Source organism: Mustela erminea, chromosome 2 (genome assembly GCF_009829155.1).
Source record: "Mustela erminea isolate mMusErm1 chromosome 2, mMusErm1.Pri, whole genome shotgun sequence".
In the NCBI taxonomy this organism is placed as follows: domain Eukaryota; kingdom Metazoa; phylum Chordata; class Mammalia; order Carnivora; family Mustelidae; genus Mustela; species Mustela erminea.
In genome coordinates, this window is record NC_045615.1 from 165296750 (window position 1) to 165323019 (window position 26270).

The 26270-nt window shown below is 47.7% G+C and overlaps 1 protein-coding gene and 1 long non-coding RNA gene across 3 annotated transcripts; both read right to left on the reverse strand.

Annotated features, from left to right (window-relative positions):
• PLAC8 (placenta associated 8) lies at positions 1-26227 on the reverse strand. 2 transcript variants are annotated; one of them, XM_032334779.1, is made up of 5 exons: positions 26078-26227; positions 10770-10911; positions 8411-8535; positions 3820-3933; positions 1-271 (listed from the first exon to the last, which is right to left on the reverse strand). In XM_032334779.1, the coding sequence occupies exons 2-4, from the start codon at positions 10879-10881 to the stop codon at positions 3829-3831; spliced, it is 342 nt and encodes a 113-aa protein (XP_032190670.1). In that variant the 5' UTR covers positions 10882-10911; positions 26078-26227; the 3' UTR covers positions 1-271; positions 3820-3828. The 2 variants fall into 2 exon arrangements, with proteins under 2 accessions (XP_032190670.1, XP_032190671.1); XM_032334780.1 differs by lacking the exon at positions 26078-26227 and adding an exon at positions 24003-24146.
• Positions 5777-8404, reverse strand: LOC116585293. The gene is made up of 2 exons (XR_004283549.1): positions 6705-8404; positions 5777-6165 (listed from the first exon to the last, which is right to left on the reverse strand). It is a non-coding gene; the product is annotated as an uncharacterized LOC116585293 (long non-coding RNA).
• Positions 26228-26270: the final 43 nt, after the last annotated feature.

Sequence of the window (26270 nt, forward strand, 5' to 3'; positions counted from 1 at the left end):
TCTTGTTAGTAAAATCTTTTATTTTGATTTACGAGCCAAATGTAACACAAAATTCATAAGCCAGAAAGTTTAATAATAGGAAAGCAAAGAGAAACTGAGCTGGACCAGTTTGGAAAACTAACGGAAAACATTCATTTAAAATAAATCAAAATTCCATTTTTGGGGGGTGATAATCACACAGATCTTTCGTATCTCAGTTGCAAAAGGCAGAGGAAGACTCAAGCTGAAGAGATATCTGCTGATGTCAACGGCTTCAGGGAGAGCTTTTCACCTACAAGGGACACACAAAGAATAGGTTTGAATTTTCTTAATCTATGCTTTTATTTTCAATAAACTTTAAATTTTAGAATCATTGTAGGTTTACAGAAAAATTGCAAAGATAGTACAGAGAGTTCCCATATACCCTGCACCAATTTCCCTACCGGTTACCATCTTACTAAGGTAGGTCTGACACAACTAACGAGCCAAGGTTGATACATAATATTATTTAGCAAAGCATATACTTCTTTCTATTTCTCAGTTGTTTACCTAATGTCTTCCTTCTGTTCCAGGATCTTACCCAAGATAGCTCATTGCATTTAGTCATCATGTTTCCTAGTTTCCTCTCCACTGCGACTGTTTCTCAGACTTCCTGTTTGTGACGACCTTGACGATTTTGACGAGTACCAGTTGGGTGTTTTGCAGAATGCCTATCACCGATGAGGTTCCCTTTGGTCACCTGGCTGAACTTGTCAGGTTTCTCCACGATAAGGTCACGCTTTTCCCCCCTTTTCATACTGTGCTCTCGGAAAGGACGTCACTGTACAAACCCACTGGAAAGGGGTGGGCAGTTACGCACCATCCCCTTGAGGGAGGAATACACACATACATTGTTTGCAATTCTGTGCTTCTGGAAGATTTGTCTCTTCTCCTCCATTTGTTTATTTGTTTGTTTGCTTAATCATGTATCTATATAGACACATGTATATCTAAGTATGGACTCACAGATACTTTACTTTGGTTATAATCTTTTCTAAAAATTTCATTTATAATCCAATACTACTTTACTGTGTTGCTGCAAGTGTTCTGACGTTCACAATTTGGAGATTCTTCTGTTGGTTCCTTTGTCCCTTTCAACCTATTTATTTTTTAAAATTTATTTGTTTGAGGGTGGGGAGGGGCCGAAGGAAAGAGACAAGCCGATGCCCCACTGAGCGAGGGGAAGTCCCTCACGGGGGCTCGGTCCCAGGACCCTGAGATCACAACCTGAGCCGAAGTCAGATGCTTAACTGACAGCCACCCAGGTGCCCCTCAACCTATTTTCAAGAGAAATCATGTTATTCTTTGATCTTTGTCTCTTGCTTTTCCTACTTCAAGTATTTGCATATCTAAAGTTTCAGTGTTGATGAATAATGTGGAGTTCAAGGTGATGCTCCACAGTCAGGAACACCAAGGCATTTTACTTCAAACCAATTCAAAGTTCCAGTAAGATAATCTCTTTGGGGTTAAAAAAAAACATAATAAGTTCAGTTGTCAGGATTCATTATGTATGTGTGGGTTTATATTTTGCCCAACCCGTCTCGTGTATTTATTTAAATAAACAGGGTCGAAGCGGTCTGACTCTTGATCTTTGCTGCTGACCTCGTCCTGTCCAGTCTGTGCTGCACACCGTCGGTAACTCTTCTAAAGGGTTAGCTCCACTGACGTTATTCCTAACATAAAGCCTACAGTAACCCCCAACTGCTTACCAAATAAAAGGCCAAATCATTAGCCTAATCTCATTCTACTGCGTGCCATGGCCCCCACTCACTTTTAAAATCTTTCTTTTCTAGTGATTCTCCCACTTAGATGTTCTTGCCAAGTCGATGGACCTAAACTCGTAAAGATGTTTTCCCTCTTTCTGCTTCTATAGCTTCACTAATGTTGTTGCTGATTAGAAGCAACATCTGTTTCTGTAAAGTCACAACTCATGTGTGAGATCTAGTGTCTGCCCCACCAGATCCGTTTCCCTGCTTGTCTGCCCTGCTGTGTGCCTGGGAGGCTGACTTTAGACCAGGGCAGCACTTTCCTGCCTGCGGCGGGCTGTGCGCTGCAGCAGTGGACAGCCTAGAAGAACTCAGGGGAGAGAGCAGGGCACTTTTCCTCTGGCCTGCTTCCCGTGAGGTTGCCGCAGGTTGCTCCTGCCCTCTAGTGTGAGAGGTTACGGGTCCTCTGAGGGCAGCCTTCTCAGAGCGCACTCCTTTGGGATTCTGGTAACTGCTGCCTTGTCCGTCCGCTCCCTGAGGCCCAGGGTTGGGGACGCTGGACTGCTGCTGGCTCACGCGGCTCCAGGTCCACTCTTGGCATTGCCCTAGACCTCCCAGCCACACCCGTGTTTTAAGTGTCTTCACTGAATCCGCGTGGTTATGATCTGAGTGCCATCCATTTCCTCTTGTGACCTTGATACTCACTTCCTCTTTAGAGCAAAAACCCACTGCTTTCAAGAGCCTTTCATTTCCACATCTCACAGAATATAATCTGTTCTTCCTCCGCACATAAAATAGCACTTGGCCTAAAGGCATTAGTCAAGCCCGTCGTTTTGTCTAGAGGCTGTCCGACCTTCTCCTTCAGAGTATACAGTCTCTAAAGACAAGAGGGCCAGCTTCTATATTTCTGTCCCCACAGCACTTAGCACTATCCTGCATAGGACTAGGTACTTGATACATTATTTGCTAAATAAATGACATTTTAAAATATATCCTCCATATTTGTTAACCTATACAGGGTTCTCGTCCACTGGAAAAATGAAGCGGCGTATTACCAAGAATGGGAAAATGGATGCTTTCTTCCCGTACTCAGGGTAAATGCTACAGCAGACTGAGAAAAATCATGTTTATTTCTACTTAATAGCTCGTTCTGAGAATACTAGAAAAATCAGTTGGAAATGATTTGACTAATTTTCAGAAGTTCAGATTCTATATAACATTTCCAAATACTCTATATTCTATATGACCACTTGCAGAGGTCGCTTTTTCCAATAGGATTTTCCTGTTTAGTCTCTCTCCCCTTATTCTTGATAGACACTTTATGCTGCAGTCAATTCAAATATTACATAATATACAGTTTTCATTTGCTCTACTACTTTATAGTTATTTGCCAATTTCTTTTGTCAGTTTGATTGTCTTGGTAGGGGGCGTGATTTCTGCATCTTTTGTATCTCACTACACTCTGGCATTTTACAAGTGGTAAGTGCCTCATTAACGGAGAAAAAGGAATTCTGAGAAAAGTCACCATTCCTTTATTTACTAAAATGTTTTTCAAAACATAAAGCTATTGTTGCAAGCTGAATGTCTATGCCCCCTGCAAAACTCACCTGTTGAAACCCTAATCCCCACTGTGAAGGCATAAGGAGGTAGGGCCTTGGGAGATAATTAGTTCTGAAATAAGGTCAGGAAGTTGAGCCCCCACAATGGGATTACTGTCTTCATGATGAGAGAGATCAGCGCTTACTCTCTCTCCCCCATTTGAGGACACAGTGAAAAGGCAGCCGTCTGTAATCTAGCAAGAGAGCCCTCAGAGGAACTGATTTGGCCACACCTTGATCGTGGCCTTCCCAGCCTTCAGAACTGCGAGAAATAAATTCTTACTGTGTAAGCCACAGTTACAGTGGCCCCAGCAAGGTAGTGCAGCTGTCTTCCTCATAAGAAGAAACCAATAAATCCTCACAATAAATCGATCATTATATTGAGATAACCTTTGAGAGACTTAAGGAATTATTATTATTGAATTATTACTTAAAATAATGGATAATTTACAAAGCCCTTATTATATTTCAAGCAAAACACAGATTCTGGGACCTACCATTAGTTTCTAGAAAGTGCGCATGGCTCGCCTTCTGTTGATGTCTCTCTTGATTTGGCAGAGAGAACACTGGGGACAGAAGAGCGTCACCAGATAGTCGTCACAAATGGACCCCTGTTTGGAAATATGAAGAGAAACAGAAATTTAAAACCCACCTCCTTGGAAGTTAGGACTTGTGGATTTTTAAGGCACTTTGAAGAGAAGCAGAAAGAACTGATCTTTGAATTCAGAGTTTGGATGGACACATTTAAGAAAATGTTAACAGAGTTTTCCATATAACTCCTCCTTTAATGCCATCAAAAGTTTTCCTGTATTTTGCAATATTAAATATAGGAGATGTCAATCACTATGAGGGAAAAACAGAGTTTCAGAAAGTGAAACCTCAAAATTTCCCCACACCTCCTGCCTGTCTCAGGAAGCTGCTAGAGGATGTCTCCACCGCAACAAGGGACAGATCCAAGGACGGAGATGCGGGCTGTAAGGAACAGGAGCCTAATCCGTGGGAGAGGCTAACGGAGCCTTGAACGTGAAGGTAGAGGAGATCTCAGGGCCAGGAGTTCAGCGTCACAAACGCAGAGCGACTAGTCCCAGGGGCGGTTGTAGGTCAGGCCCCTGTTCCCCTGACGAGATAGAAAATGGTAGAACGTCTGATGTGTTGAATAGGTTGGAAAGAGACTGAGAAAACTGAGGCAGTTAGGGGGTTAAAGTAAGTGGAAAACAACTCGTAAGTAAGTGGGAAATTAATGATGAAAACACCAAGAATTATTAAGACCAGGAAAAACAAAGTTTAGTGGAAAAAGCAGTCATAGTTCACTCCATGACTCAGCTCTGGAGCGCAAACTCCGTCTCATAATGTAAGTACCAAACACGGATTTCGTCCGAATTACACGTCCCGGTACGCGAGGGAGTGGGCTGGGGAAAGGGCGCATGTTTGTGGCGGGGGAGGAGAAGAAAACAGAACTAAATTCTCATCTTTTATCCTGGGAGCTCTACAGACAACACTCCAAACAGAAAACTCAAAAAGTGGCCAAACAGCGCCTTTGATTGGGAGGAAAATCTCCCCAGAGATCTGGGAAGGCCGTGGCGGGAGAGAGAAGTTTGTGGACAGCCACTTTTCTTGACAGTACTTGGATGACCTAACATCAAGCCAGGTGTTCACAGAGCTCGGCAAATAAGTAAAGCCCGACTGGAAAACAGGGACGGGGCTATTCGGCGGCCAGAAACTCCGAGCAGTGTTCTGGAAGCCGGGAGCACACGGGCTTCCACGGCCGGGGAACGTCCAACAGAGCGGGGGAAGCTGACACCTGACAGAGTCACGGACAGGGCACGGCCTAACCACCCCCCCCCGCCCCCCAACTCAACCCGGAACCCGGATCTCGGAAGGAGGAGGAACGGGCTGGGGACTGGAGGGCCGGAGGTTCACTGGAGCCGGACCCCTCTGCCGGGCCAGCCCTGCGCTCACTGCGGCTGTGGCTTTGCCCCAGGGTGCAGCAGGCGGGTGAACTTAACAGAGGCCCCCGTGCGGGCTTTGGGGCCCTAGGAGAGGAGAGGGGTGCTGGCCGTGGGGGCAGTTCTTCACCCATCCTCCAGGAGATCAGCCTCCCTAGGGCTTAACACAGACTCACTGGAAGGAAGAACAAAGGGTATTTCGGCACAGCAGAGAAATCTGAATTGCTGTCACTCGTGAGACAGCTGGACCGTCTCATGTTTGGTATTCACTGATTTATTTTATTTATTTTACTTTACTTTATTTTATTATTTATATGACATGGAGAGATGGAGAAAGAGAGCTCAAGCAGGGGAAGGGCCAGAGGGAGAGGGGGAAGCAGGCTCTCCGCTGAGCCCCGAGCGGGGCTGGGTCCCAGAACCCTGGGACCATGAGCTGAGTGAAAGGCGGCTGCTGAACCGACAGCCACACAGACGTGCCTCCCCACCCCCACTTTTTTTTCTTTCTTTCTTTTTTTTTTTTGCTTCTTTTCTTCCTTTTGCTGCATAGGTCTTTCCTGATTGCTTTTAGTCCCTAAAGATCACCCACAACACATTTTTACCAATTAGTGATGACCCTTCATTCTTTTACCCACAAATTAAAACTCAATTCATCTTGAGATTCGTGTGGGTTTTTGTATCAATAACTCATCCCTTTTATTACTGAACACTCCTCGATTATAGGACTGGATCGCTGTTATTTCACCTGCTGGGAGGCGTTTGGATTGTTTTCAGTTGGGGGCTGTTACACGCAAAACCACTCTGAACATCTGAGGCAAGTCTTGGTATGGATATATGTTTTGGGGGGTAAATATTTAGGAGTAGGGGCGTCTGGGTGGCTCAGTGGGTTAAAGCCTCTGCCTTCAGCTCAGGTCATGATCCCAGGGTCCTGGGATCGAGCCCTGCATTGGGCTCTCTGCTCAGCGGGGAGCCTCCTCTCTCTCTCTCTGCGTGCCTCTCTGCCTACTTGTGATCTCTGTCTGTCAAATAAATAAATAAAATCTTTGAAAAAAAAGAGAAAAAAATATATATCTAGGAGTAGAATGGCTCAGTGTGTTTAACTTTTAAGAAACTGCATTTTACACTCCTACTAGCGTTGCATTAGAGTTTCAGTTCCTCCATATCTGGCTGTATATGGTGTGGTTCAGTCTGATTAATTTTAGCCATTCCCATAGTTGAATAGTGGTATCTTATTGTGGTTTCCATTTGCATTTCTCTAATGATTTGAACATCTTTTTTTTTTTTTTTAAAGATTTTATTTATTTATTTGACAGAGGAGAGAGAGATCACAAGTAGGCACAGAGTCAGGCAAGGAGCAGAGAGCCCAATGCGGGGCTCGATCCCAGGACCCTGAGATCATGACCTGAGCCGAAGGCAGAGGCTTTAACCCACTGAGCCACTCAGGTGACCCAGTGTTGAATATCTTTTTATATACTTATTTGTCATCCAAATATTTTCTTTTTTCCCTAATTTAATTTATTGTGTTAAGAACACTTAAGAATGTGGGTGGATCTCAAAGTAAGTACGCTGACTAAAAGAAGCTGGGCAGAGGAGTAGAGACTGACACTTGTATTCCATAAACTGCAGACAATGCAAACTGTAAGGACAGAAAACATTGACTGGGATGTGGGGCGTGGGAAGCGCGAAGAATTCTTCAGAGAAGCAAATGAGATTTGGTTGTTGTTTTAATCTCTGATGTGAACATAAAAATATTACCCAGTAGGGGGCACACATCTAATGTTACGAGATTATAAGTTGATACAATCCTTTTGGAGGAGTATTTGATGGTATCTTTCAAATTTTGAACGTGCCTACCCTGGGATCTATCAATCTAATCTCGGGCACCGGACTACAGAAGTACCAGTGCACGTACAGAATTCTATGTCCTAACAACTATTTAATCTGCAGCTCTACTTGACCGTCCATCAGTAAGGAAGCGACTGAGTACATTATGGATGCAGGGGAGTACTGTGAACATGTTAACAAGGGTCTGCATACTGCATATTGCTGACATAACACACTGATTGTGTGTAAAGGGGTCAGATTTTCACTTTTTACTTTCCATAATTCTGTGTTTGAATCTGTCATAAAATTAGGTCTATAGCATGTATTATTTTTGTAATCAAAGCACTAAGAAACATTTTTAAATGAAAAAAATAAAATAATTTCAATGGAATTAAACACTTTCCTAATATATTTTGCCATGTCATTTGTTCCCCATGATGCTTAATTTTATGTATCAACTTGGCTAGACCATAGTACCCATATATTCTAGATGTTTCTATGAAGACTTTTTAGACGAGAGAAACATTTAAATCAGTGGATCCTAAGCGACGTGAATTATACCCTGTGATGTGGGCAGGCTTGATCCAAGCCATTGAAGGTCGTAGCAGAGAAAGATCGACCTCCCCAGAGCAGGAGAGAAATCCTGCCGGCTGGCTGTCTCAGAGCCGGGCTGCAGCTCCTCCCAGCCTGCCCGGCTGCTGTGGTGTTTGGACTTGCCAGCCCTCACGGTCACATGAACCTCTTCCTTACAGTCGCTCTTGTTATATGGATCTGTGTGTACCCAGGTCTGCATCATCTGTATCTCTTTTTGACTGTGTTTCCCTGGTGAGTTACCTACTACATAAAGGGCAGCTTGTGGCATCATGGAATGCACCTTCATGCAAAGGCAGGGTTGAATATTGACAACTTCTACTCCAAGTGCATGTCTTTTGGCGAGGTACTCCACCTCTGAAAACTTCAAAGTCCTCATCTGTAAAATGTGGACCCCCTCACTTTATAGGGACAGCTGGCGTAAGGTTTTAGTGAGGTGTCCTCTATCATGAACTTGGGGCATGCTGGGTCCTGAATAGTCCCCATCCATTGTCTGATACACATGCAGATACGAGAGTTGCTTATGCTCTAAGGTCTTTAACGGAAACCTAGAAGGTCACCTAACCAAGGAGACCTCTTGCTACGGCAACTGGATAGAAGGTTGCACTTGTAAGGAAATGCCAACCAAGCCAATTTGGACGAGGGACCCCATCAAATGGCATGCAGGTTTACAATGATGGTTTTCAATGTGGGAGCATGTTGGAATGTCACAGTGTTGTAAGAGACTCACAGGGATGCCATATCGGGTCCGGTAGAGGGTCCTCATTGCGACGGACGTCCCGCACAGACAGCATTCGTTCATGTCCGCTGCAACTTGACACGCGAGGCACGTGAAGCAAAATGTGCCACAGAGACCTGGACACGGGAAGCCAGAGGCACGCGTTAGTCTGCTCTGTTCCAGCCACCTGTGGAAGCTAGTTTGCTTTCATGAATGACAGTCCCAGGCATGGGGTCTTGGCCACACATCCTGCTGCCAAGGCTATCCACCATGCTTTTGCCCAGTATTGCATCGGCTTTTCCCTTCGCCCCACCCAGTCTTTTCCGTCCTCCACACACCGTGGCAAGTGCGTGTCCTGCCTTAACTCATCTGTTGAACGACTCACAGAAACCTAGCCATGTTCCAGAGATTGTCCTCGAAACGGACTGCCTCTTTCTGGAGTCTAGGAGAGCAGTCAGATAATAACATGAAAATGCCCCAGCGGAAACCTACTCAAGGTGTCAAGGGGTCAACCACGGAAATGGGGCCTCAAACGGCTCTGAGAGGATGTGCCGCTCCATCGGAGCACTGACAGCCGAGTGGAATCTGGCAGGTAGACAAACAGGGGAGGAGCGCCTCTGACATCACTTAGCACGTCTTGGCAATAGCTGGTGTCCATTCAGTATGGCTGGTGGGACCGGGATAGAGCTGGAAGTCGAGGCAGGTTGGCGACTGGATGATGGCGTGAGTGTGTGGAGTTGGTCATGAAGGTCATAAGGAACCACCGAAATATTTTAAGAAGAGAGAATGATTTGGTCAGGGCTGTAATTAAGGTCTTGCCATGGGGGCCTGAGTGGCTCAGTCGGTTGAACGTCTGCCTTCGGCTCAGGTCACGATCCCAGCGTCCTGGGACCAAGCCCCGAATCTGGCTCCCTGCTCAGTGGGGAGTCTGCTTCTCCTTCTGACCTCCCCCCTCTCATGTTCTTTCTCTCTCTCTCAAAAAAAAAGTCCTACCATGAAGCAATTAAGCTTTATTAGACCTTGTAATTCCCTTATTTGAGTGAGGATACAAGAGGCAGGACAAAGCTATTCACCTTTACAGGGTTTTAGTGATGGAGTCACGTAGTATTACTATGAATGGTAAATGTTGAACTAATGTCTTCAGAAGTGTAAGTCATCACCCCAGGCCATCCAGTAAGAAGCGAGAGCCAATGAGCAAATCCATTGTCCCGTTTTCTAGGTAATTTTTTTTCTCTCTATGCTTTCTAATGTACAGTTGACCTTTGGACAATGTGGGGGTTTGGGAGCGCTGGCCCTCTGCGCAGTCAAAAAATCTGCGTGTAACTTTTGACTCCCCCAAACCGAAGTACGAATAGCTTACTATCGCCGGAAGCCTTACCAATGCCCTCAACACTTTACTAATGCACATTCTGTATGCTGTACGTGTCACATACTGTACTCTTACAATAAAGGAAGCCAGAGAAAAGAAAATGCTAAGAAAATCACAAGGAAGAGAAGATACTTTTATAGTGCGGGACTGTAAACAAAAAGTCTGCATCTACACGGACCAGCGCAGTTCCAACCCATGTTGCTCAAGGGTTAACTTGATCCGAATTTCACTGTCACTGGTACTTTAAGGTTGACGTACTTTCTTTCCTTCTCTCAGGGCGCTCTGTCAGCTTGAGGCAGGCAAACCAACCTCGGAGCAAATTTTGTCGTGGGTGCCTGTTTGTTCCTCGGTTGGGTCAAGAACTGAGCTCTTTGGTCCCCTCTGACACCCCCATCCCCGAGCGTGGCTCCCCAGCTGCACTTGGAGAGGTTCACGAAAAGGAAACAAAGAAGAGGCAGAGATCCTTTTCCGGGTGAGAAGCTGACAGCCTTTATAATTCTTTATTCTCAGGTGTATAAAAACCTAAATGTATCAGTTTAAAGAGTTCCTGACCGAGCTTACGTCACAGCCATGGATGAATGCTTTGTGTAACTCGGCAGGAGTGAGTCTACATACGCAACAAGAAGAGTCGTTTTTCTTTTTCTTTCTTTCTTCTTCTTCTTTTTTTAAATCAAGTTAAATTGGAAATACCTCTTTTCTTTTCACGTACGGTCTATTTACGATCATTAGACCAGGCCCACCACTGTGAGAATCATCAGCTTCCTTACACCATCTTAACCAGAACTTATTTTAGAAGTAGGACTATTGACTGATGTGCTGGAGAAAAATGACCTACAACCAGCGCAAGACTTTCTCCTTTGCTTCCCATTCACTGGCCGATGTGCCGGGTGCCCTGTAGGAGGCGGGGAACCCTCACTACACCATACGGGAGGAAAGAGGGAAGGCTCTGGCCTTGCCACCCCCCCACCCCCAGCGATGACGGGCACATCTCCCAGCACTTACAGACTCCGCAGTCGCTGAAGCAGTCGCACATGCCCGTCTGCCAGTTCGAGGTTTGGGGCATGGGACTACATCCAGGCTGAGTCACAATGACCACCGGGGCCTGGGCTTGCATTTCCGAGGCAGGGTCTTCAGTGGCCGTGGTCTGGAAAGGAAAAAGCTGGTGTGAGTAGACTCAAGGTTGCTCATGGAAACCTGTTTTGAGGCATTCTGCTTCCCAGGCAAGTGAGATGATTTGATTAAGTTGTGTGCGGATCTTTTTTTTAAAAAAGAGATTTTATTCATTCATGTGAGACACACAGAGAGAGAGCACAAGTGGAGGGGAGAGGAAGACGGAGAAGCAGGCTCCCCGCTGAGCAGAGCCCCACGCCGGCTCCATCCCAGAACCCAGAGATCGTGACCTGAGCCGAAGGCAGACGCCCAACCCTCTGAGCCTCCCAGGCGCCCCTGGTTCCTGATCTTTGTAGAATATAATTTCTCTCTCTACTCCCCTGAGGACAGAGGTCCCTGGGGGAAGGAATTCACTGAACTGATCAAAGGACCAATTGCTTCTTTCAGAGTAAGGGAGAAAAACCGGATTATTGGTACTGTTTTTAGACAGGCTTCTAGTATCCACACAAGACAGGGGAACAGATGACCACCTTGCAGTGCCCACAGTAGTGAACCGCAGAAAGCAGGCTTCGCTCATATGGCGCCATCTGAAACTTTGGTGCAAACATACCTTTCCCCTCCTGCTCCTTTTATAAGTTTCTTTTTGTTTTGGATTTATTTATGATTAGCAGTTGTAATAATAATAATAATAATAGTAATAAACAACAACCCTCCCCTGTTTTCTGCTTACCCACGGATAGTCTGCTTCACTTCCGCTCAGCAAATGTGTGGTGGTTTCCCCCACACCAAGCGGTTCTGCAATCAGAGCTGCCGTGTCCTACCGTCCAGCTCCGTGCCCACTCGCACCGACAGGATGGAGCTTCAGACCCGCAGGCGCAGGGCTCAGCCGCACGAGTCGGCTCCTACTTCTCCGCTTCGGGTGCCGGCTACCAGCCCAGACTGTCACCTGCACTTGCGACTCACCAGCTACTGCCTGAAGGTCCCTGTGACCCCTCCTTGGGTTCAATCAGTTAGAGGGGCTCACACAGAAAACAGCTGAACAGTTTACTTACTGGATCACTGCTGTGAAACCAAGGAAACTAAAGGATTCAAACAAGCAGATGAAGAGATGCACAAGTTCAGAACACGTGGAGTCTGGGGTTGCCCCCCTGCTTGGCTTCCTAACCCCAAAGCTCCCTGAACCTCATCCTTCTGGGGCTTTATTGCATTAAGCATCGTTGATTAAACCATTGGCTACTGGTAACTGAATTCAATGTTGAGCTGCGCTTGCCTCCCTGGAAGTCTGGGAGGTGGGGCTGAACGTTCCAGCCCTCTGATCACAAGGCTGGTTCCCAGCAACCAGCCCCATCCTCAAGGGTTTTCTGAAAATCACTTCTCTAGATAAACTCCCCATACTTGAGAGGGGCTTGGTGTGAATAAGAGAACACCTTTATCGCTCTTGATCAGTTAAGAGATTCTAAAGATTTTAGAAGCTCCGTGCCATGAACAGAGATAAAAACCATATATGTATTTCTTATTATAAAGCACAATACCACAGAAGTCCTCTCCAGGTTTTTTGTATCCTAGTTCTTCACTTCAAATTTACCTGAAGCCTGTGTCCCCCACTCAGTGCCGGCTTGGGATCCCTTCGACACATGTTGGGACAAGTCCTGACAGTATGTCTCAGCAAAGTGTATTATGAAGTCCATTTTGTGAAGTTAATCCTAATTTCTACCAGCAGAGGCAGTGGGGGGTGGTCATAGATCATGGATTAGATTTGGAGTGAGAGTATCTTTGCTTAAATCCTCGTTTCTTAAACTCTGTGATCTTGGACTAGTCGTTTACCTGTCTAGTCATTTAAGTTTCCATTTATTAGTGTATGACATGAAAGTGGTTTCCGACCTAACCACCTCACATACTTTTTGAGAGTTCTTTTTTTTTTTTTTTTAAATGATTTTATTTGACAGAGCAGGGGTGGGGAGGGGAGAAAACATAAGAAAGCAGAGTGGCAGGCAAAGGAAGAAGGAGAAGCAGGCTCTCCACTGAGCAGGGTGCCTGACTCCTGCTTGATCCCAGGACCCTGGGATCATGACCTGAGCTGAAAGCAGATGCTTAACCGACTGAGCCACCCAGGTGTCCCTATTGATAGTATTCAGTGAGATCAAGTCTGGAGATGAGTTTAGGTACCAGGTATCAGGTTATCAGGTAAAATAGGGGAGAGAGGCTATCATGTACAAAAGCATAGCAGGGAACTTTGATGACTTCCATATACAATTGTTGGTAATGATATCACCCAATATTCACCGAGATTCTACTCTCCCGCAGACACTGCTGGACTCACATTGTCCACCTAATCTTACAACAGCCTGGCAAAGTGGGAATTATTATTTTTATTGAGTTGATAAGGAAATGGACACTCAGGGAGTTTAAGTAAACTGTGGAACTCAAATCCATCTCAGGCTCATTCCACAGACCCTTTGCCTCTTGGCTTTGGACTCCTACTCTGTCACTGTGCTGAGGACACTGTCACATCGCCATCGGCTTATCGTGACCTCCTTGAGACCTGGCACCCCCTTTCATATTTAGTCCTTTAGCACCAAGCACAATGTTACCCTCATAAAGGCACATGCCTCATTGATTTAAGCACTTACAGGAGGCTTGATTCCCTTACAGTGTGCTGGGCACTGGGATGTCATACATTTCCACTTCAGTCTCCAGGACATTTTGAGAAGCACACACATACATGCACACGTTAAAACTGAAAATACAGTGCTTCAAGATACTCAAGCATTGTCATAATATTTGCCTTATTAGTTTCTGCATACAGAGAGCAGGTCCAATACAAAGTATCTACGTTGTTCCATATTATTTTACACTTTTCTTTTTCTTGAATTAGCTGGTTTCTTTACAGCTCTCATGACTTTTTAACGCTTAGCTAGTTTTCTGGTTCCTTTGAACAAGAAGAGAGTGCAGTGTATGACACCAGGGATAGTTTTAAAAGCAGGATTATAGCTTGGATATTTCTCCATCAGCTGAAAGGATATCACGCAAGAATGGTTCAAACGCACCTAAATCTGCCAGGTTTCGTCACAGCTAATAATAAATTATCCAGGTCCGCTCTCACAGATGCGAATCTTAGCAAACGGTATCATGAAATGAATGCTCAGTTATTCTGGATGAGGATAAACTAGTTTAATTTTTTTTTTTTAGAAAGCAGGAAAAGCTTAAAAAGGGTCTCTTAACTATTTGTTTCTGTTGAACATCATCACTATCAGCAAGTAGCTCTAGGCATTTTCTTGCCCATCAGTGAGTATAGTACCCAAACACCACACATTTAAAGTTTTAATAAAATGATTATAAGTATCTCAAAGCACAAGATTTGACATTAAGTATTTATTTTTTCAAGGACTTATTATATATATTATTATATACAATAATATATATTATTATATATATACATATTATATATATTATTATATATATACATGCCCCTCTGCTCATGTACTCTTTATATATAAAGAGTACAAATATACGTATATATGTACGTATATATGTATATATGTACTCTTTATATATATAAATATATAATATATATTGTATATAATATATAAATATAAATAATTAATAATTAAATATATATAACTAAATCTATAAATAAATATATATTTATATATATAAAGAGTATATATATAAAGAGTACATGAGCAGACAGAGGGGCAGAGGGAGAGAAAGAGAGAAAATCTTCAAGCAGACTCCTTGCTGAGCAGGGAGCCCGGAGTGGGGCTTGAACCAAGGACCCCAGGATTATGACCTGAGCAGAAACCAAGAGTTGGCCGCCCAACCAGCTGAGCCACCCAGCTTCCCTGACATTAAGTATTTGTTTATTTATTGTTATTTTTAAAGATTTTTGTTATTTAATTGACCGAGAGAGACACAGCGTGAAAGGGAACACAAGCAGGGGGAGTGGGAGAGGGAGAAGCAGGCTCCCACTGAGCAGGGAGCTGGAATCGGGACTTGATCCCAGGACCCCAGGGTCATGACCTGAGCCAAAGGCAGACACTTAACTATTGAGCCACCTAGGAGCCCCAACATTAAGTATTTAAAGAAGAAGATTCTAAAATGGGAGACATTTAAAAGGCCTAAAGTTAAGAAAATAGTAAAAAGGCAGGAACAGATAGTTCACAAAAAAAACATAAAAATGATTCTTAAAAGATATATATCAAAAAGGTGGTCAAATTCACTCAAAGTTAAGGAAATACCAATTAAATGCCTGTCAGATTGGCACAAATTAAAAAACATGCCACGCGTTCTCTTGGCAAGTGCTGCTGTGGGAACGCGGCCGCCCGGCAGGAGCTCCCGCGATGCGGATCCGGGGCTCGTGTGCAGTCACCACTCCACCCTGTCTTCCCACTTCTTGAAATGCCCCTGAGCATGTATCTGCAACCATGTGAAAATGTACATGCCTGAGGTTATTCGCGGACTCGGGGAGTGGCTGAACAATGACGTTCTGTCGGGGACAAGGCAGGCACTCGGGCTAAACCCCATGTCGCCGCATGGAGAGTCGCTTCAGCCCTCCCAGAAATGGAATCTTCAGCCAGTCCATCAGGAATTGCCTAATCTGCTCTTGTTAGATGGCCTGCCTGATAGACCCCTGCGAACCCCTAAAGAAAACTGACCCGGCATAACCATTTATTTGCTTTTTTGTCTAGTATAATGGCCCTGTGCCTGCTCCCTTCTGTCCGTAGAAGTCTTTCCTTTGGTACAGCTGCTCGCAGCTCCTTTTGCCCGGTAGATTGGACGCTGCCTGACTCACAATCATTGAACAAAGCCAGTAAGATCTGAAATGTTACTCCATTGAATTTTGTTTCCTAACGGGACATCCATACAAGAGAGCATTATGCAGCTATCAAAGAAAGAATGAGGATGACCTATTCCATAAACTGATATAGGATGGTTTCCAGGATAAGCCGTGCACAAAAGAATACGTGTTGTCTGATACCCCTCATGTGAGAAATAAGGGGATATAAGAAAACATACTGTACAATGAGAAATACAGAAAGAATAAACCAGAGATGAATAAATGTGTCATGTTCAGAGTACATGGGGTGAAAAGAACAAGATGATGGAAATGGAGTGGTAGGGCTGGGCCGATACCCCAAGTGTACCCTTTTGTGTGGCTCTTCCTCTAAATCATGCTAGTATGTCACACATTAAGTCAACACACAAAGGGACAATTAAAGTCCATCAGAATGTGGAAAGAACCCCAAAGGCAATATACACGGTGACAAAGTAACCTGACTGTATTCCGATTAATATTAGAAACGCACTGACGGGAGTGCGGAAGGAAAAGGTAACCGTGATGCCGGCAGAAAGTCGTGTTTTGACCGTGTAATATAAGGCTAAAGACAAAAGGAACCAAGTTAGTCCCTAGTTAGGAAACTTGTTTTCACAAGGGTATAGGTTAACAGTTCTGAAACTTCTTTGTATATATGTACATGCGAGGCTTGAACAAATAAATATATTGTGGGTAATGAGACTGAGGTTTTTTACTGTCAGAGAAAGAAATTACCAAAGGGAAGGAGGAGGGCGGAATGAATCCTGTGCTGTCGGGATCACGATTATTCACACACACGTGCACGTGCAAGCACACACAGATATAGACGTGTGTGTACATAAATCTATTTCCTAGCTCCGCCCACGGAGAGGACCTAGAAGCAACAAAAATCCATTATCCCTGAATATACCTTGTGCCCAAATCTTGGTTTTGAAATGCCATTTTCCAATAAAAGGGAGTCAGAGTTCATTGGAGAAATGGCTGATTCCAGGGCTAGAGCAAGGGAAAGTACAAGAGAAGCCTGGAACCTCTTGATCCAGGACCAAAAGTTCAAAAAGGGCTCCAGAATGGCTTAGAGACAGAACCTCAGAGCTCATCTGATGGCTCTCATAGTGGCCAAACCAGGACAATCTGAGCAACAAATTAATGTTAGCAATGGTTTATAACTCATAAACCAATGCAACTACCCACAATTCCATGCTGATATAAATAAAAACAAATTTTAAAATGAGGGTGAAGATATAGTGCTTTTTTATGATAGAATTCCTATTAATGAATGTAGAAGGAGTGATGGAGATACAAGATCAAGATCACCATTATCACCACAGGGATCATTATTGATCTATGTTGAGATGGGGATGGGCAGAGACAGAGAGAAAATCTCGAGCAGACTCCTCGTTGACTATGGAGCCTAAGGCAGGGCTTGATCTCACGACCCTGAGACCATGCCCCGAGCTGACCTTGAGAGTAGGACACTCAACAGAGTAAGCCACCCAGGTGCCACCACAGTGATAGTGGTTGAAGGCGAGGCTCATGAAGGGACGCTCACGTCCTTGTTTTTTATCATGTGCTGAAGGACACAACATCACTTCTGCGTTACTTTACCAATAAAACATACTCCGAATCCACTTGTAAGGGAGTATCAGACAAACACATATGGAGGGAGACTCTGTAATACATCTGGCCAGTGAACAGTGTCAGGATTGTGAAAGACAAAAAAAGGGAAATGTTCAAGATGGAAGGAGTCTACGGAGACATGAAGACCAGTGCGATTTGGGATCCTGAATTGAATCCTGGAACAGAAAAGGGGCTGTCCACGCTCTTCAGCCAGAGACCATGAAGAACACAATCAGAGTTGAGCAAAGTTGTGTTCACTGCGCATTCTCGCAAGGGAGAAGGTGCCCACTGGGGACTGTGAGAAGTTTCTGGAGAAGGGTATTAGAAACACTTTTTGGTTGGGTAGATTTGAAGGAGGATCAAGGGAATGGAGGTGGCCCCAAAGCGGAATACAATCCTACCTTTGAGTCTATTAATAGGATCTACGGGGAGCGCGGAGGAATGCAAGGTTAATTCTGCCAGAGGTGTAGCAGCAGCAATCACTCAGACTAGCCAGGAGAGGACACCATTTGGTCGGTTGTGGCTTGAATAATGTCTAAAATTCAAATGTATCTCCAAATATGATTATGGAGTGCACGTGTTTCATCTTGATCCATCATGGTCACAGACTAGCCTTATCTGACATCGATGCTCTGTGAAATTCTTTATGCGTAAGAGAAGAACATCAGGATCTAGCGTGAGGGACAGCACGGATGGGCCTGCAGGGTACTATGCTTGGTTATGTAAGCCAGGCAGAGGAAGACAGATACTGTATGTGGGGTCTAAAACCAACCAAGCAATCAACGGGCCAACCAAACCAACCCCACAGATACAGAGAACAGAACCTCTGTGGCTGCAGAGGTGGGGTGTGGGGTATGGGAGAAATGGGTGAAGGTGATTAAGAGGTACAGACTTTCAGCTACAAAACAAGCGAGCCTGCGGATGCACTCTGGTGGTTATAGTCAATACTACTGGATTGTATGTTTGAAAGTTGTTAAGAGAATCAAGCTTAAAAGTTCTCATCAAGGGGCACTTAGGTGGCTCAGTCAGTTAAGTGTCTACTTTCAGCTCAGGTCGTGATCTCAGGGTCCTGGGATGGAGCCCCGCATCGGGCTCCCTGCTCAGCGGGGAGTCTGCTCTCCCTCTCTCTCTGCTGGCTGCTCCCCCTGTTTGTGCGCCCTCCCTCTGTCAAATAAATAAATAAAATCTTAAAAAAAAAAAGATCTATAAAAAATCTGTACCATATGTCGTGGTATGCTCACCAGGCTTATTATGGTGAACATTTCACAATATGTACGAGTCTGAAATCATGAGGTTGTACACCTGAAACTAATATAATGTTAGATGTCCATCACATCTCCAAAAAGACAAAAACAAAAAACAAACAAAGAAACCCCACAACAATCCAGCGTGAGAGCCAGGCCAGTACATAGCCGTACTGCTGGCTGGACCAGGCTAGCTCCCGGGTGCCAAAGACTCCTCTTCCCTTGCCCGGGACTTCAGGGGCACAACTAGGAAAATCTGAATAAGATCTGTGGTTCGTTAGCTAGTTGTTTTCAATGTTAATTTCCTGGTTTCAATGTTTACACGGTGGTCATGTGATTTACAAGAATCAGGAAACCTGGGTGAAGAGTTCCCAGGGACGCTGTGCACTTTTAAAAAAAAAATAGCTTTTTTGAGGGATATATATTTTACATGCCATGAAGTTCACTCACTTAAAATGTATACTTGAGAAATTTTAGCATATCCATAGTTGCACAGCCATCACCATAATCAAATTTTAGAATGCTTTTATCACACATCCCTTAAAAATACCCCTACCTATGACTAGTCTCCCCACATCTCCTCACTTCGCAGCTCCCAACGGTCTCTAATCTGTCTCTTCTGGTTTGGTTATCGTGGACGTTTCACGTAAATGGAATCAGATGGTGCAGTAGTCCTCCTCCGTGGCTTCAGTTACCTAGGGTCCGCTGAGGTCTGGAAGCAGAACTTTCTCCTTCTGACATAGGTCCAGTCGCCTAGTGCTGTTGCCTAGAGCTGTCAGTGGTCACCTGGAGCTCTCACGATGCCAACATCATTCACCTCACTTTATCTCCTCACGCAGGCATCTTATCAGCTCAGGAAGGGTGAGTACATGTAATAACATTTCGAGAGACCATAGTCACATAACTTTTTTTTACAGTATATGGCCACAATCGTTCTGTTTTATTATTATTGCTGCTAATCTCTTACTATGCCTAATTTATAAATTAAACTTTATGATAGTTATGTATGCATTTAAAAATCGTATATATAGGGTTTGGTACCATCTGCGGTTTCAGGGATCCACTGGCGTGTCTTAAAACATATCCCTGGGATATACAAGACTGTGTGTAGTCTTCTGTGACTGACTTCCTTCAGTTAGTGTGATGTTTTCAAGGTTCATCTGTGTTCTAGCGTGTGCCGGTACTTCTCTACGGCTGAGTAACATTCCACTGTGTGGGCAAACCATCTTGTGTTTATCTGTTCATGAGTTGATGGACATTTACATTGTTTTCCTTTTTGATTATTAACGAGTGCTCCACTTACTGTCTGTCTACAGGTTTTTGTGTGGACATTTATTTTCATTTCTCCTGGATAGATACCCAGAAGTCAAAGTTGTGGGTCAAAGTGGTAACTCTGCCTTTAGCATGTTGGAAGGTAGCAATGCTCACCACTACACCACCAATGCCACGTGTAGCATTTTGAAAACTGTTTCCAACTGTTTTCCCAAATGGCTGCATTTTGCGTGAAGGTTCTAAGTACTGGTATCCTGGTCAACATTTGTTACTGTCTGTGCTGTTTTTGCAGCATTTTTCTAAGCCTAAAATTATTTTTAAAAATAGCCAAGCAAAACATAAAAAAGAACATGGGAAGAGGGGAGCCCCCTAAGATTTAAAGTGAAAAACACAAAAACAATCTGCTACCAGTGCTGTAAAAATATATTCCTAAATTCAAGCAGTGCATAATGTAAATACAGGCATTATAAAAATTTTACCATTCTTAGGAAGTATTCTAAAGGATTTCTCTTTTTTGTATAAAATACCATAAACTACATCCAAGAGCAGTTAAATCTTATTTTAAATTTATTAAGTTTGCCTTTTTTTTTTTTTTAAGGTTTTATTTATTTGTCAGAGAGCGAGAGGGAGCGAGCTCACAAGCAGGGGGAGCAGCAGGCTCCACACCGAGCACGGCTCATCCAGGATCCTGACCTGAGTCAAAGGCAGCTGTTTCCCGCCAAGGCACCCCCCCTCCCCGCCCCCCCGCACCGGCGCCCCAGGTCTGCCTTTCTACAAAGATCACTAGAGGGATTTTGGGTTTGATCTTTGCGCTCTTAGGAAACCCGCTGCAAAGGCCTTTCCCCGCGGTCCGCCAAGAGAGAACCCGCCGCGCTGCGGGGCTGGCGAGCGCGGGGGCAGCGGCGCGGCGACCACCGGGGTTCCGTGGGGTCCGTGGGGGCAGCGGCGCGGTGACGACCGCGGGGTCCGTAGGGTTCGTGGGGCAGCGGCGCGGTGACCACCGGGGGTTCCGTGGGGTCCGTGGGGGCAGCGGCGCGGTGACCACCGGGGGGGTCCGTGGGGGTAGCGGCGCGGCGACCACCGGGGTTCCGTGGGGTCCGTGGGGGCAGCGGCGCGGTGACCACCGGGGGGGTCCGTGGGGGCAGCGGCGCGGTGACGACCGCGGGGTCCGTAGGGTTCGTGGGGCAGCGGCGCGGTGACCACCGGGGGGTCCGTGGGGTCCGTGGGGGCAGCGGCGCGGTGACCACCGGGGGGTCCGTGGGGTCAGTGGGGCAGCGGCGCGGTGACCACCGGGGGTTCCGTGGGGTCCGTGGGGGCAGCGGCGCGGTGACCACCGGGGGGTCAGCGGCGCTGCCGGGTCCGGGAGAGCCGCCCCGCGCGGGCCGGTCGGGAGGAGCGGCGCGTGTTGGGCGGCGGAATGCGGGGACCTTCGTCGGGCTGTGCTCGGGCTCCGGTCCGGCGGGGAGGTCAAGGGGCCGAGAGAGGGCAGGTCGGGGTCCGGCCGGGCCAAGCTACCCCTCCTCCGCGGCAGCGGCCTCCGACCCTCCTCGCAGCGCCGCGGCCCGGCGGCTCCCGGTTCCCGCCCGGAGGCGGCGGCCTTCCCGGGCGCACGGGCCGCGCGCTCCAGCCCTGCCCCTGGCCGGCGGGGACGGTCCTGCGGGGGCCGGTGACGCCCGCGTCTCCCCTGGGCCGTCCGCTCCCGCGCTCGCTCAGCCGCTCTCTGTCTCTCTCTCAAACAAGTGAGTCAGTAACGTCCGTAGAACAGTCGCGACTGCGGGTGACCCCGGCGCTGCGGCCCCCGCACCCCCGCACCCCGGCCCCGAGCCAGCGCCGGGCACGCGGCGTCCGGTGAATCCCGCGGACGGACTCGGGGCCTCCAGCCCCTCCGGGAGCAGAAACGTGTTCCCGCAACCGGCGTAGCTTCTTCCTTCTTTCCTTTTCTTTTTCTTCTTTTTTTCTTTTCCATTGTTTAAAAGAAATACAGTGGGGCGCCTGGGTGGCTCAGTGGGTTAAAGCCGCTGCCTTCGGCTCAGGTCATGATCTCAGGGTCCTGGGATCGAGTCCCGCATCAGGCTCTCTGCTCAGCAGGGAGCCTGCTTCCTCCTCTCTCTCTGCCTGCCTCTCTGCCTACTTGTGATCTCTGTCTATCAAGTAAATAAATAAAATCTTAAAAAATAAATAAATAAAAAAACAAAAATAATTAAAAAAAAATAAAATAAAAGAAATACAGGTTTTCACAACTTCATTTCGGAGACAGCGAGAGCTCGCGCGGGGGAGGGGAGGGGGACCGCGCGGGGGGGAGGGGAGGGGGACGGCGCGGGGTGGGGAGGGAGGGGGGACGGCGGGGGGAGGGAAGGGGGACGGCGCGGGGGGAGGGGGGACGGCGCAGGGGGGGAGGGGAGGGGGGACCCCGGGGGTAGGGGAGCGGGGACGGCGGGGGGAGGGGAGCGGGGGCCGCGCGGGGGAGGGGAGGGGGACGGCGAGGGGAGGGAAGGGGGACGGCGCGGGGGGAGGGGGGACGGCGCGGGGGGGGGGGAGGGAGGGGGGACGGCGCGGGGGAGGGGAGGGGGACGGCGGGGAGGGAGGGGGGACGGCGGGGGGAGGGGAGCGGGGGCCGCGCTGGGGGACAGGGAGGGCGGACGGCGGGGGGGGGAGCGGGGGCCGCGCGGGGGAGGGGAGGGGGACGGCGAGGGGAGGGGGACGGCGGGGGGAGGGGAGGCGGACGGCGGGGGGAGGGAGGGGGGCGGCGGGGGGAGGGAGGGGGGGCGGCGGGGGAGGGGAGGGGGACGGCGGGGGGAGGGAGCGGGGGCCGCGCGGGGGAGGGGAGGGGGACGGCGGGGAGGGAGGGGGGACGGCGGGGGGAGGGGAGCGGGGGCCGCGCGGGGGAGGGGAGGGGGACGGCGGGGAGGGAGGGGGGACGGCGGGGGGAGGGAGGGGGGACGGCGGGGGGAGGGAGCGGGGGCCGCGCGGGGGAGGGGAGGGGGACGGCGGGGAGGGAGGGGGGACGGCGGGGGGAGGGGAGCGGGGGCCGCGCGGGGGAGGGGAGGGGGACGGCGGGGAGGGAGGGGGGACGGCGGGGGGAGGGGAGCGGGGGCCGCACGGGGGAGGGGAGGCGGACGGCAGCGCGGGGGGGAGGGAGGCGGACGGCGGGGGAGGGTGGAGGGGAGCGGGGGCCGCGCGGGGCCCTGCGACGCGGCCGGGGCGGAACGGAGAGCGAGCGGTCGGAGTCCCGGCCCCGGCGGCCCCCGCTGTCCTCCGGGAGGCCCGAAGACTCAGACTAGACACGTGTCTGCGGCCGCGGGGTCCGCGGACTGTCGCCCTCGGGGCGCTGCAGGGTCCGGGATTCCCACCGGCCGCTGCGAGCCCGAGAGCCCCGCAGGCCGGACGGTCCGGGGGCCTCCGACGTCGGGTCCCCGTGCTGGGTCCGGGGCAGCGGCCCATGCTGGCCGCGCCGCATCTGCACAAAAAGTCACTTTCTCAGTTCGGCGACGCGCGTAGTCCGCGGCCGGCAGACGGGGCTCGGGCGCTGCTGCTTCCCCGACGCCCGATTTCCTCTTTCGAGCGTGGAAACTGCGGGCGCAGGTGCTTCCGTGGACGCTTCCGCACAGAGAACTGCGCGCCCCGCGCGGGCCCCGGAGGTTTCGGGCGCTGGAGGGAAGTTCCTCCCCGACGAAGGGGGCCTGCGGGGGCCGAGGGCTGCCCTGCCCGGCCCGGAGGGGCAGAGCTGCGCGGAACCGGTGTCGCAGACATTACCGGACCGGGGGAGGTGATTTTGACAAGGGTTTTGCAAACGCGCACACGAGATTTCTTACTCGGGAAACGCCTTCTTAATAGTCGTAAAATGGAGAGGAGAAAGCGAACACTCCGATACGCAGCTCTGTGGCCTAAATATCATTTCACAAATTCTAGAGAGCTTCAAGTTGCAACAAAATCTCGAAACGTAGCAAATGCACAATGTGCAAGTGACCTGCAAATCCCGTGCGGCGGCCACCAAGTCCCCAACAGTTTCAACCCCCGGTATTCAAGGCAGGTTTGCAGCGTGTTTGGGGCCGTGGAGAGCCGCTGTGGTAACAGAAGACAACCTGCCTGGAATCTCTCTAAGCCCAGTAAAGAAGCTAAGACTTTCTGAGACCAGATCTACAAGCCTGTCTCCCCGTGTCGGTGGTCCCCAACACTTACCTTGTGTAAAAACCACTTGGAGAGCTTGTTTCCGAGGTAGAATCCTGGGTATTATCCTCCAAAATTGTTATTTTAGAAATGGGTTGGGCTGGGGTGTAGGAATCTGTCCCCAGCACCCTCAGGGTGCTCCTAAGCCAGAAGATGCTGTTGTGCAGAGAAAGGTCGCTCTTTTGTGTAGACTCAGCTTGGTGAGAATCAGAAAAATCATTCTTTTCTCCAGGCAGATAACAGCCTATGCCAGTGCCTCCAGCCTGCCTGAGGAGCACAGGCTGAACTAGCTTCCTTCTTTCCTTTGCTGTCGGCTCCCTGCTCCGAACCCAGGCATCCCAGGACATCCCAGTGCCAGTGACTTTGCAGAACACATTTTGTCACACCATGGCCTGGGGCTATTTCATTTCTCCTCTGTTACTAACAACTACAAATGCAATCTAGTTCAGCAAACAGTTGTTGGGCAGCCAATGCATGTGGAAGCGTTGTGTTAGATATGGTAGGGACTAAGATGTCTGTAGTTCCTCGATGGCCAGTGGCTCTGCCCAACACTAAGTGACCCCATAGCTATTTTGTTTGATGCCATCTTTGATCCCACAGGAACAGAGAGTGATGGAAAATTCCACTCAAGGAAAAGAAAAAAAAATGGAGACAGGAGGAACTGAGCTGGGAATCTTTGTGCACACGTTTTGAAGAGAGACTACCAACTCCTTTCATGGAATGGCCTCAATGCTAGGAAATCTTGTAGAATTTGGCTCACATGTTAAACACCCTAATTTCACCAATTGGTCTTAGTTACGACTAACCTCATATCTATCTCCCCTGCCTTGGAACACAAACTCTTGAGAACAGCCCATCATCTTATGGATATTAACCAATAGAATTAATGTATTACTCTATTACATTAATCAATTCAGGTACTAAATTTATTACTTAAACTTTCTTCTTCTTTCTGGTGTTTACTACTAAATTTTGATTTTTTTTTCACTTTTTATTTTTTAAAGATTTTATTTGTGTGTTTGTCAGAGAGAGAGAGAGTGAGCGAGCACAGGCAGACAGAGTGATAGGCAGAGGCAGAGGGAGAAGCAGGCTCTCCACCGAGCAAAGAGCCCGATGTGGGACTCGATCCCAGGACGCTGGGATCATGACCTGAGCAGAAGGCAGCCACTTAATCAACTGAGCCACCCAGGTGTCCCGATTTTTTTCACTTTTTTTTTTAAATTTATTTTTAGGTAATCGCTACACCCAATGTGAGGCTGAAACTCACAACCCGGAGATCAAGAGTCCCACGTTCCACTGATTAAGCCAACCAGACACCCGATTCTTTTCACTTTAATTGAAACATTTTTGTTTCTTGATCTCTCATCTCTTTTAAAAAAGAAAAAAGATTTTATTTATTTGACAGAGATCACAAGTAGGCAGAGAGGCAGGCAGAGAGAGAGGAAGGGAAGCAGGCTATCTGCTCGATCCCAGGACCCTGGGATCATGACCAGAGCGGAAGGCAGAGGCTTTAACCCACTGAGCCACCCAGGTGCCCCAATCTCTCATCTCTTAAGCTTCAAAGGTAAAAATGTAATGGTAGGTGAGAAGGGTAACATCTCTGTGCATATTTAATTTTGAAACATTCTAGTCTGTTTTCTTCCTTTCATACTGAAAATTGAAAGATTCTCATGATTCATTAGTAAACCCCCCAAATTCCATCTCCTATTTCTGACATTTTACTGGATAGATGAAATAAAATATTTTCAAAGCACAAAAAAATTAGACTAGCACAAGTTAATATGCATATGTATTAATATAAGGAATGAAATTAGTGATCAAGTTAGTAAACATAACACCTGATAAGTGTTTTTTGCCTGAAACAGTAGTTGGTAAGAATTCACGGCAACAGTCCTTTGAAAAGCATGGCATCTAAAACATGTTTGGCACATACTTGTTGAATTTGACTAAATTTAAAGCAGTTAGTTAAGAAAACAGTCTTTCAGCTGAAAGTAAAGAAATCAAATACTTAAAAAAAGCCCAAAATTTTTCTTCCCCCCAGTGCTAAGATAAGCTTTTAAAGAATTGCTTGATTTCAAAGTACTTACAGTGGAGAACTCGGTTCCGAGCAGGAAGTGATCAGTAGCTTGGGAGAGGGTTCACTGAAAGAGAAAGGTATGTGAAAACAGAAGTAAGTGTGTTTCCTCGGCGGACGTAGTACAGAGACCAGATTCCGAGGTTTTCACTGGCCCGGATAATTGGGGCAGCAAGTGTGCTCCTGACATCTGCGCAGAGGTAGAA

Excerpts from the sequence above, each read along its gene's own strand:
- PLAC8 (XM_032334779.1), bottom strand. The coding sequence starts at position 10,881 with ATGCAAGCCCAGGCCCCGGTGGTCATTGTGACTCAGCCTGGATGTAGT. Across the intron at positions 8,536-10,769 it reads CTTCAGCGACTGCGGAGTCT|GTCTCTGTGGCACATTTTGC; the intron begins GTAAGTGCTGGG and ends TCCCGTGTCCAG. Across the intron at positions 3,934-8,410 it reads GGACCCGATATGGCATCCCT|GGGTCCATTTGTGACGACTA; the intron begins GTGAGTCTCTTA and ends ATTTCCAAACAG.